The 13,101-nt window shown below is 37.5% G+C and overlaps 1 protein-coding gene and 1 pseudogene across 1 annotated transcript; one reads left to right on the top strand and one right to left on the bottom strand.

Annotated features, from left to right (window-relative positions):
• LOC118819752 overlaps window positions 1-13,101 on the top strand; it is a 53,736-nt pseudogene that overhangs the window by 15,980 nt on the left and 24,655 nt on the right.
• LOC118819895 (proteinase-activated receptor 2-like) lies at window positions 6,840-7,839 on the bottom strand. Its single transcript, XM_036587873.1, has one exon. It carries the CDS (start codon window positions 7,827-7,829, stop codon window positions 6,840-6,842), a length of 990 nt encoding a protein of 329 aa, XP_036443766.1. The 5' UTR covers window positions 7,830-7,839.

Here is a 13,101-nt window from a genome sequence, read left to right on the forward strand (position 1 = left end):
AGAGAAACATGCGACTGGCAGGAAAACTCGTACAAATACTTGCTTGAAGGAAATATGCTGACTGATGATGACTGATGTGTCATCCTAGTTTCATTATTTGCAGTGTTGCAGTTTCACTATAAACATTCATAATTGAAGTCATGTATTAAAATGAGAATAATTTGTACTGTTTTGCTAAAAATTTCAGGGTAACACGTTATTTTAAGGTCTGCTTCTTCTCTGCTTCGACTATCATACTGTTAGCAAGCCATAAATAATGTCCTACTAAAATAGCACCACATCATTTGTAAGCAAGAGGTCATCTGTACATTAGTTATCGACTGCTTATTGATTAATATTAGTTGTCATCTTTTAGTTGCAAACATTCCTTGTCTACATTTGAGATGTTAATCATGAATGTGAACATATAATGATCATCAATATGACCAGACATGGTAGTGAATGCTTACATTTCCATTGAAAGCGTACTCATATGCAGTGGTGGACAAGGTACACAAACTATGTACTAGAGTTAAAGTGGAGATACCTAAGGTAAAATATTACTCCAGTAAAAGTAGAAGTTCCTCCCTTTAGACCTCCAGTTGTACAAAAGTATTTGCCTTCAAATGTACTTAAGTATTGAAAGTGAAAGTACTAAAAGATTAATTATGACTCTGATGTCCTATTATCATTTTTATAACACGACTCTTGTTTAATGAACTAATTTTAGGTGAAAATACTCCAGTGTCACTCTTGGTAAACCAGTCTTTTAATAGAATGTCATTAATTAGTGACGCTGATGCCTATTAAAATTACCATAAGCACAAAACACTGAACGCAAACAATTTCCATTAGGTAGAACCAAGAGGCTCTGAAATAACTTTTAAAGTTTTGATTTAAGATTTATTCGCAACTTACTTGCAAATTTCAGTTCACAAATGAGTTTTCCTTTACTGCCAAGAACAATGTCAAATCAGTTGACTAATGCTTTGATGTGTGATTGTCAGTGTTTGCATTAACCCCGACCCTGCTTTACCTGCTAATGTGACCTAAGCATAGTGTGGATACGTCAAAACCAGTTGCATAACATGTCATCACAAGTATTAAAACAACAAGCCTGAAATGGAAGAGAACAGTGATGGCAGTAAATATCATTAGATCTAAATAAATGATCTAACTACAGCTATAATATCTTTTATTCAGCTTGAGGAGGAGCTGGTTCTCGAAGTTGTTTGAGTCCATTCTTGCCCTCCTGGGACTGAAAATATGTCCTGCTGTGCTGAAAAGATGTTCACAAGCAGCAGAAGCAGGTAAAGCAGTATTGACCTTCAAAGACAAGTTGCAGATTGCTGGGAAGGATTCAAAATTTCTTTGTCATCAACTTCGCAGGCAAGGTAGCCATCTAACTGCTTGATACCTTCCTGACCATGAGTGGGCTTCATGCTTGCAAAAAAGTCCTCGTTGTCAGAGGCACTGGAACCATCAACTGGTGACGTAGCCTCTTCCTCCAGATGGTCCTTGATGTAGTCCAGATACTGAGAATCAATCGAACTTCACTGTGATCACACAGTTTCTCCAAATTGAAAAATTAAAAGAACAGTATTGCCCCGTGTATTTCCAAGGTGCATTTAAAACTAACCTAAACAGATTTATATGAATGACATGATAAAATAATTTAAGTTGAATATCTTGTAAAATATTGCTAATGCAGTTTTGGGTTGTAGTGTATTACCATTAGCCTACTTAGCTAGCTAACTATCTAACAATGCATACAATGTTTATGGTAATGCCAGACTTATTTTAACAAGATACATGAAGAAACCATTTTCTGCAAACTACTGTTAGGTTACTCATCAGAGAATGACCAGAATGAAAATAGCTTACCTTTTTGTGTTTCCTTAGATTGGGATGGGGAATTTTTGTAAGAAGAAATCTTATGGGGCTGAGGCTGGCAGAGAAGGCACTTGAAAATGAACGACTCCTTTTCTTTTCAACTACTTCAAAAAACTCGCTCAAATAAGGCCAAGGGTGTTGTGGCAGGTTAGAGTCAGGAGTTTCTTCCATCATTTATTTTGGCATAGGCAGCGCCAAACTTTTACGCTGCTGCACTGATGTTCAACTCTACGCTTGCACTGGGTCAGTATGTCCAACAGGTCAAAACAAGCTGAAGACGAAGCATTTTGCAAAGGGGACGTTTTTGATTATTTCGTACACTCAAATGGCATTTTTGAGTTAAATTAACTTATTGCTATTTAGTTTAGTCTGTTGCCATGGCAGCTTTGAAACCCCACATTCCAAAAAATCAGGACATTTCGGTGGGTTTTAATCATTTCTTTCGCATTAAAGTTCCTGAACAAATTTGTGAAACTGAGTGAAACTAAGTAGGCTGTAAAATACAGTTACATGTTTGTTTTGTTAACATGATCTTATTGGATAAACTGTATTTCTTTCCCATTGGCTCCTGGCTCCATCTATTTGCATACTGGATGTTTCTTTCCATTACTTTTACTTACCATCAGTGTGCTTTCATTCCACCCAGGATGCCTGCCCTCAGGCGAATCCTTCTCATATATGCTTTACTCAGCTGCCTGACTTTGTGTTGTTGGCTAAGAGTGAAGGTTATCGTTCTCCTTGCTGATCAGTGGGGGTTTGTGTTGGTCAGTGACCACGTTCACGCTAAAAGTTAAGGCAAAGTGGTGGATAACTCTTAAATAGAAAAAAAAAAATCTTAATTGCCTAATGAAACATATAATTAAATCGCAATTTCAAAACGTTAAATTAAAATAATTCAAATTTACGAATTGCACAAACATGTGCTTATGTTAACCTAACACAAAAATTATGGTCATTCTAACTCAAGTTTTCGTTACAAATTACTTTATGGTTTTCTCAATTTTTTAAGTAAATCCAACTCATCTGGGCTTACAATGTACGTTATGTGTTCTGAATGTTTGTATGTCCTGTTAATCAGTACTCATAAATAACTGACCACTAATATTACAGTGATTAGTAGAGCAATGTGTATGAAAGTGTCATGTTAAATTGCTCAGGCCTGTAAGAAATACAGAGGGTATTTAAAAGCAAGATGAGTGAGCTGAAGAGCGGAGAGTACCTGAAGAATGTATTCCTTTGAACAACATTGCCCAAACAAGATATATACATATAACATATAACTTACTCAGTGTAAATGGCCTAAAGCTACGCATATGATCTGTATGATGGGTAAAGGAGGAGCTTATGATTCCTTAAAGACAGTCTGCAAATGATACAACACATTTAAAAGATCTTTGTTCATATATCTGTGAGACCAAAACTAAAATTAAACTTGTTTATTCTTAATAATCAATACCTTACTGTTCGTAAAGGCTCACAAATGATCTGGAAACAGCTTCCAAAGACACAGTTACATTTAAAAGATCTTTATTAATGAATGTGAAAGACCAAAACTAAAGTAGAACTTACTGTTCATAACCGTCATCTTAGTAATGAAACCAAATAATATTTCTGGGTTATTAACTGTTAAAAATGTAAAACATTACAGTAAACTGAGGAAACTTTACAGCACGTGTTTAATTTACAGGCGTGTTTAATGAGGCAGTGTGCTGAAGTCTGCAGTGCTTTGGCCCACGAGGACTGGAGTCTGACACATGTGATGTATAATACACAAATTCACCCTCTCTGTTTTTTTTAATAAAGCAGTAATGGGCAGTTAAAGAGCATCATGGTAAGGCTTAATAAAGGCATAATACTACTGCTACTACTACTGCTACTACTACTACTACTTTTACTACTACTACTACTAATAATAATAATAATAATAATGATAATAATAATAATAAGAAGAAGAAGAAGAAGAAGAAAAAGAAGAAGAAGAAGAAGAAACTGGAAAACATTGCTCAAAGGTTCATGTTAATATCCTCTTGAAAATGTACTATTTACAGTTGTTACTGCTTAATAAAGTAGCAATGAGCTTGTTTTGTCCAGTGTTTTTGCAAATGTTTTGCAAAATTGATGAAAATAGAATTAAGTATGATAATGGATTAATTTGAAAGCAGTTAAAATATGTATTGATGAAAATATATGAAAGGTATAACCCACAGTGATAAAAGTGCCCACAAATATAGATCAGTCCTGATATCAGTCTCTTCAAAAAAATCAATAAAACTATTCTAACAGAGTCATTTTAATCCAGTACATTGTGACTAATTTGCATAAAGTGCTGTTGAGTAAAACACTAATATCTGCACACCAGCATGTCAAGGCAGGAGTCAGGCTTAGTTAGCATAGCACACAATTATCTGTCATTTCCACCCTCCACAGGGAACAGTGGTTCTGTACTTGTGACTCAAAGAGAGCTGGTAAGAGGAGAATGATCTAAAAAACACTTTAAAACCTAAGACCCCTAAATCAATGTTGCCGTTTGAATCTTCATAACATGTTTTCTAGAGAATTAATTTCTTAGACAAAATGTATAGAGCACTTTAAACAAAAGGAAGGACAGTAATAATGTGTTGAAGGCAGAAGAAAGTTAAATAAATGGGAGCACTTTACAAATCGATAATATGTGAGTAATAATATAGTAGTTATATGGTAATAATATGGTAACAAGTTATAGTTACTAGAATTTTCATCTAATTTTCAAGTTGTTTCTAAATATTAAGCTTGTACTTGTAATTATATATGGCACCTGACCATTTGAAGGCTAATACTAGGTAGGAAACCAATTAGAAACAATGAACAACAGCACTAATAACAGCATCATTTAGGGACTAACAAGAAGAACATTACAGAAGCTGAAAGCAGCCTGTTCTTTACACATAGTAAATCCCTGCAACAGAGTTAGTGAAAGGAAAACAGCTGCTGTAAATTCAGAATGCATCCTTAATCACTGAGGTAATCCAGTTTTATAACTGGAGCTAAGTGTAGGTTAACGAGTGACTGTGAGTAAACAGATAACGTGTACATAGCAGTAAAAGTTTGCTGTATGATGGTTCTGAAGAGTGTCCTGAATCCGATGGTGACTCAGGTTTCTTTTTGGTAAAATGCTGTTCAGTGTAAGAGGAGCCTTTGAAGGCAGTGATGTAGGCAGCCGCCTCCAGAATGGAACATACTGACAGTGGCTGTTTGTTTCATTCAATTTAAAAGCTCAAAAGGGAGCCGGTGTTGTGTAATTAAGGTGTGGTTTAGACTTTTTCATTGAAGTGCTTTGTGGTATGTCTGGTATGGCATGCTTAGGTATGTGGATTGAGCTTGTACCCCAGTGCTGCCACCTACATGTACAGCAAATCACCAAAATCCCATTTAGGAAATCTGCTGTCTTCCAACCAACATACAGTGCATCTCTATAATGCATCCAGTGCATGTAGCATTTTTTGCAACTTGGAGCTTGTACAACCTCATTTCCAAAAAAGTTGGGACACTGTGGAAAATGTAAATAAAAACAAAATGCAATGATGTGCAAATCATTTAAACCCCATATTTCATTGAAAAAGCAATCAAATGTTTAAACTGAGAAATTTTATTGTTTTCATATATATTCTATATATTTTTAAAAAAACAATAGAATTTCTCACTTCCAACATTTGATATGTCGTCTTTGTACCATTCTCAATGAAATATAGGGTTTACATGATTTGCACATCATTGCATTTTGTTTTTATTTACATTTTGCACAGCATCCCATCTTTTTCGGAAATGGGGTTGTACAAAATGTTGGGGGTTTACAGTGTTCTGCAGTGTGAGCAAAATGCTTCTTTTTTGAAAAATGTGACCAGAATTTTGATTGTCTACAAATTCATTATACATATTTGTTATGCAAGAACACAAAGGTGCAGACTTTCTGCATCCCACTGGTCTTGAATGCTACTATATTTACAAAGCGAGATGAGGAAATATTCTATTGGTTTATCACACATTACAAGAAGCCATCACAATAAACCTGCTAAATAACTGACCTGCACAGCTGTTAACAGTGATGGCCCTGGACGTTTTTACCAGGGGTGACAGGGAGTTGGCAGAGTGGCAGTGTTAAAGTGTTTATGATATAGTATGTGGTGTATAATATTATACATTGACATGGCAAAAGTCATGGGACAGGAACTAGTATCATGTAGGACACCCTCTAGCCTGGCAAAGTGCAACAACTCGACATGGCATCGATTTCACAAGTGGACAGAAGACGTCTAGAAGGATGTTGAGCCACACTGTCTGGATAGCCACCCATGACACTGTGGTATTTGTAGGATCTCTGATGCGAATGGACCTCCCATAAATGCTTGACTGGGGCAAACATGCAGGCCACATCATTGGTCAGAACTCTCCAGTGGGTCTTCTGCTCCCATGTGCCATGGAAGCTAAAGAATGCTGCAGTGACCTGCATTGAATGTGGATGTGATTTTGGCCAGAGTCACTCATATGTTCGCACAGACAATTCTAGCCAGACGGCGCTGGTCATGATCTCATGGGCGGCCACTATGTTGTCCACTGTAGGTAATAGTGCTTTATATGATAGTACAAAAGTGGCACTGTGGATCAAGGAGTGTTAAATGCCTGCACAACTTCGGAAAGGGACTTTCCCATCCATCTGGCACCCAGTACCATGCCTCGTTCAAACTGATAATCCACGTTGCCATGCCATAAGCACGCTGACCAGTGTTCAACCTCATTCACATGATTACACCTCACAACTTAAACATGTTGTCTCCTTCAAAATCAGTTCACACACTGCTCTCCCATGACTCTTGGCATGTCAGTGTATTCTGGAGTATATGAATATGGAGTACTTTCGAAAGTTCTTGGAGAACAGTAATGATACCAGTGGAAACTGGATGGTGCAGGTACACTTCTACAGGTGCTATTTTCTAAGGTGAAGCTGTAGAAGATTCTGTGGAGAGCTTCAATGGTCGAAAGGCCACCTTCATCCTCTTAGCTGAACGCGTACTGTGACACATCAGCGAGTTCTTCACATGATCTCTGAACTCCTCTGAGATAAAATAATACACAAATGGGTCCAGGCAGCTGTTGAGACTGGACAGGCACAGTGTGATGATGTACAAGCCATGAGTGTTGTTCTCAATCCCTCTGGCCAAAAGAGAGAAATGCACCATCAGTGTGATGTTATTGGGAGTGAAGCACACCAGAAACATCACCAGCACAGTGATCATGAAGATGACAGCCTTCCTTTTCTGCTTGTTGCTCATGGCATTCGTAAAAGAGCTCTTGAGGGACTTCAATATTAGCAAATATGCCACTGTGCACACCACACAGGGAACTACATACCCCACAATGCCCATAGTGAGGAAATATCCAATGGGAAAATCTAACTGGTTTCGGTAAATGACATCGTGGCAGGTGGTTGTCAGATTGCTGACTTTAACAGTCTGCTGATACATGTAGAGTGGTGTGGTGATGAGCCAGACTACAATCCACACACAAACAGAGACACAGACTGTTAAACAGCTGTTTGGTTTTTTTCTAGAAAGTGGGTGGACAATCCCCCAGTAGCGCAGCACACTGATGCATGCTATGAAGATAGTGGAGCAGTACATATTCCCATAGAAAAACCCCACTAGGACTTTACACAGTGGCTCCCCGAAGGTCCAGTCATTGCCGTTGAAGTGGTAGGTGATCTTCAGTGGGAGCCACACGATGAAGAGCAGGTCAGCCAGTGCTAGATTGGCCATTAGGATGGACGCTGGATGCTTCTTCTTCGTCTTGAAGAGGAACACAAAGACGGCCATGGTGTTGGTGGGCAACCCCACAATGAAGACGAAGATGTAAACGAGAGGGAGGAAGACTGTGGTGAGGTTTCCTTTTAGTGAAGGCATGTCATCACTTTTTGGTAAACTCATGTTAGTGCAGTTCACCTCATGATGTAAACTGGAGGGTGGAATATCAAGAACAATTATATTTTCAGGCGGCTCTTCATTTGTAGCATTTGTTTTGCATAATGCTTCCCAGAAGATAGACTCCATCTCTATTAAAAGAGAAATGATTATACTTTAAATTTTGTCAAACAAATAAACCAATGACTTTTGCACAGTACTGTACATGTAGAGATTATGATACATACATTGAACATCTAAACAATAATAACAAAAAAATGCATGGAACACATACAGTCGGTAAACTAAGCAATAATAATAGCAATTAAGTTTAGAAGAATAAGAAATAAAAAAAAACAGCAATGATGGTAATAATCATAATAATGATTATTCATAATAAAATAATAATATTATTATTCATAATAATCATAATAAAAGATGAGTAAATATCTCCTTAATTACTTCTATCAGATGAAAGCATTACAGTTTTGCCAAAGTCAGATTTTGTGCATGTATCGAATTATTTTGTACTTGTGAACATTCTCATTGTGATTGAAAAACAAAGCAAATAATACTAATACTACTACTACTACTACTACTAATAATAATAATAATAATAATAATAATAATAATAAATGCTTCCAATGTACCTCAAATGCATACTGAATGAAGTTATACAGAAAGAAATAGTGAAATAAACAAAGTAAACAAATAAAAGATTAACTGAATAAATGTAGGAATTAATAATAAATCAGTAGCATTTATTTATTTAATCATTTATTTAGATTCGAGTTTTACCTTCTATAACTTTGCAGAAAATGCTACAGTGAACACATACTTAGCGTAACCCCTCCCCTAAATACTAAAAAAAAGTGCTCTGAGGTGTCAATTGCACATTAAATGTGTCAATCAGATGCACATTAATAAGATTACATCAACACAAATCTTCCTAGAAGAAGAAAAGTAAAACACTGCAGTTGTTCTGATGCAATAGGTCGTATTGTTGTGCAAAGCATTTGAATCAAAGCACCACTTTCTCCCGTTTAATACTGCAGTGGAAATGTAGCTTACCTTCCAATGCGCAGTTAATGTTAAACAAGTCAGTCTCATTCCAGTCCATGTCTGCTGTGAGGTTAAATCCAGTAATCCTGATAAATCAGTGTGTATTCTGTTTTGCTGTGTGTTGTAGAGCTGCTGAACACCAAGACTGTTTTCTTACTCTAGCATGAGAGGATCCCCTCTCTGTCCTACTTATTGTCCATCTGTTTCTTCTGCCTTCAGGGTTTTTGAAAAGCTGCTTGTTTAGACCTGCTTCGAACATCCACACCTCTCTATATGAGTGGTACAAATTTTTTTTTTTGACATTTTTAATGGGAGGTGCTCGTCTTAATGATAAAATAAAATAAAAATCAGTTCTAGTAGAGTGAAAAAATGGTAAATGGAGATCTGATAAAGGAAGAAAATCTTCCTATGAGGCCATATATGCACATATATCATAAGGTTCAAGCACTTATTTAAAATATATGCACATATATTGTGTTACCTACACTGTAAGTATCAAGTATTGACATATATGCAAAATATATTGATCATACATTTACTATGTTTAGGGGTTAAAACAGGAAATAAGTAAAATATTGTTCCCTGAAATATTTAAAGTCCAAGTCTTATTACATACTAAGCCTTTTTGTGAATAGATCACCAGAGCTTGAACACTGGAGGTGCTTATTTTAATGGTAAAATAAAAAAATAGGGTGAAAAAATAAAAAGTTAAATGGTGATTTAATTAATAAGAAAGTCACAGCACACTGAGGACTAACAACCAGAGGCAGCACACCATGTTCGGTTCTTCATGTTTAAAGCTGCTGTCAGTAAATTAGCAAATCTACTGTACTTCAGTTGTTCTACACCAACACCAGCTACTCAAACTGTAGACCAGGGATGCACAGCTCTGGTCTTGGAGGGCAGGTGTCCCGCACAGTTTGGTAGTTGCCCTACTCAAACACGGGTTCCACACCCAGCCTGCAATATTAAATACATGTATATACTGAGTACTTAGCTAACATGATAAACAATAACATCACTCTACAATAGTAAATGTAGCAACACATTTCTGATATTTACCTCATATTACCATCATACAGCCAACCACATATAATGTATGTGAAGTTACCTGGGAAAATTATGACTGCAGACAGAATTCATTGAGGATTAACAAAATAATACTACATTCTTAAAAACAGTTTTACTTTCAAAAAAACAGTGATTTTATTCTGTTTTCCAATACTTCTATTTAAGCAACAGAGCCCAAGAGTCACCATAGATCATCACAGCCATGATGTTATCCATGATAACACACTCCCTCTCGTGTTCTATTACTTTAATACAACAGTTAATATATATTTCATTTATATTATATTATATATAAATTTAGTTAATACAATAAAGTAAGAAATTAATAAACTGGGCCATGAACGTGGCATTTATTATGTTTTGATGTTCGCAGTTCCTTCCGCCATATTATAGTTCCTTAACAAGCAGCTTGTTGCTGCATCACAGTAACAAACTCCACCCACTCGCTGCACTGTCTGCTGTAAGCCTCAGCTTTTGAAGTACAGACTGAGCCATAAAACTGCCACAATATCAAGTTCAGCTCAGTTTTGTCAATTTTTGCCAGATCAGTATTAATGTTGTTTTGTTCCAGCCAGTCTGTAAAGCATCGTACAGCCCATTTAGTTTGGCAAATGGTATTGGGTTCATTTCTGGCTGATTCCAGGTTGTTTAGCTGTTCTTCCATCACAGCTGCCGACTGAAAAGCTGCTCAGTGGTGATGACAGTTTGGGAATTTAGTGTCTTCAGAGTCTGAGCAAATCAGCTGTCGGTCAAATGTGATCTTAAAAGTATTCAGTTTCTGTTTGTGGCAAAGTAAGAAGTAAAAATGTTCAAATGTCTTGAGCGTCTCCTACAGCTGTCAGAGTCGTTGCTTAGCAACAGCGTCTCAGCGGAGTGATAGTGTTTGTGAAAAAATGCTTCTCAACCAATCAGTTTGTGTGGCCGAAACGAACTGTTGTATAAATTTAAAATATTCTATGTTTTGTTCTTTGTCCTATTTCTATCATAAAATTCTCAGTGACAGGAATGTTACAGTAATCCACATAGAGCACAATGTCTAACCAAAAATACTCTAAGAGATTTATTTGGGTACTTTTAAATCTATCCCTCATGTTGAAAGCCAATTTTAGCTGCTTCCTTAAGCAAAACAATTAAGATTATTGTTAAGGCTCTGAGCAGCATCACTCGGCTGTGAGATATGTTGTTTACTGGGTGCGGTGTCAGATCGTAACTGATGGTAACTGCACTGATGGCAAATTTTCACCCTAAAGTTGTTCACACAAAGTAGCAGCACTTTTCTGTGGTGACTGATGATGGCTCTCATTTTGTTTAAATGGGGTGGCCATGCTTCATGGGAGGGTGGCACTGACCACCCCTCAGTTATGACCCTGCTTAACTGTGTGACATTGTGATGTGAAAGAGAAGAGCTGAGCCTTACTTAAAGTCAAAGTCTGCTCTCATCAGTCTGTCACAGGTAGACAGTTAAGTGAAGAATGAATTCTGTAGGTTTAATCAGTTTTGAGTGTTGAGAGTTTTTCAAGATAGACATTGATTGCTGATTAACTTATGCAGTCTAACGGTTCACGTCTAGATCTCTTATGCTTTGGTTACACAATAAATGCAGTTAACATTAGCTAGCAGGGTTCATGTCAGATTAAGCTAACGTCAAGCTAACATTGATTAACTCCGTCAAACATAAGCTCCTCAGACAAAAAAAAATTGTCACCTTGTGTGTTCAAGGCGGTAGTAACTTCAGGCTCCTGCAGATGGCCTTGCACAAGAATGATCAGGCTATAAATACCTGCGGGATGTGTGATGGGATTCATAGATTGAGAAGAGGTGGTACAGTGCAGTGAATGTCTTGTTTGATGTGTGAAAAATGGGTCGCAAAGCAGATGTTAATGATTGGCTAAAAGGAGTGACTGCATTTGGGCAGCCAAAGGCCACAGTTAAAAGAAGTAGCTACATTTTCAGGTGTATCAAAGCGTATGGTCATATGGGTCGACCAGCATTAAAAAAAAAAATCCCAGTCTACAGGAAATTCTCCTCAGAATTGTGGCCAAAAAACAAAACTAATGGACAGGGACCGCCGGTGTGTTTCACAGGTTGTGAAAAAAAATAGCTTTGCTTCCAGGCAAGAATTCCTTTTAGAAGTCAATGTGGTTCTGCACAACCAATTTCTGAAAGAACGCTCCACAGGGACCTGCATACCATGAACATACGGCATGCAAAAATTTACCAGTTACAAAAACTGGACTGTTTATGACTGGAAATGTGTTTTCTGGTCAGATAAATCTGGTTTCTGCCTGTATGTGAATGATGCCTGGTGCCATGTTCATCATGGACCTCAGGAAACCTTTAATGAGGACTGCATGCAAGCTGTAGTTCAAGCTGGAGGAGCTCTGTGCTGATCTGGATTGTTTTAATTATCCAGAAATGGGTCCTTTGGTTAAGGTGACACTAAATTTGAACCACAGTGCCAACATTGAGCTGCTGGACAATCGGGTGTCCAGTCCAGCCCCAATCTAATCACAGCTATTATTCATACTCATGGACGTTTTACATGACATTAGGTACGTTTCAGTCATAGGTAACTAATGTTTTGTCCAGTGGGCTTAGTCACGCAGCTGTCACAAATTTTTACATCATCCCGGTGTTTGATGGTGGCATTCTCTCATCCCATCCCACCTTGGCCCATGCCCTCATCCTCGTCCTCACTCTCCCCTGTAGAGCTCTGGGAATGTCTCACTTTGAAAGAAACAAAGGAGTTAACGTCTTGTGAGCAAAGCATTCAGTTTATTGCACAATACACACAGCGTTTCTAGGAAATGTTACATGAACGCCTTATCACACAGCATTCCTTACGAGATAAGAAAAAATAAGTTTCAAGGGAGCAAGCAGTTTGAATCATTCTGATTCTGCTTGGCCTGTCAACTGCTTCCCAAGTAAAACCACAGAGGGACATCTCAGAGGAAGGGAGGCAGAGACAAGCAGTGGTGAGAAAAAATTCCCACCAGGGCTGAGTGAAAAACCTCCAGATACAAAGGCCAATCACTGGAGGAAAAGCCTCAGCCTATCCACTCTGTGTATGACAGAGTATTCAATCTCCAAGTGGAATAGTGTATAAATCCAAATCAAAGAAGGGTACAAGCAGGCATTTCATAACCATCTACATTCTTATAAAGGA

Source organism: Colossoma macropomum, unplaced genomic scaffold, assembly GCF_904425465.1.
Source record: "Colossoma macropomum unplaced genomic scaffold, Colossoma_macropomum, whole genome shotgun sequence".
NCBI lineage: Eukaryota > Metazoa > Chordata > Actinopteri > Characiformes > Serrasalmidae > Colossoma > Colossoma macropomum.

Bases quoted from the DNA above. Each gene is read 5' to 3' on its own strand.
- LOC118819895 (XM_036587873.1), bottom strand. From the start codon at position 7,829: ATGAGTTTACCAAAAAGTGATGACATGCCTTCACTAAAAGGAAACCTC.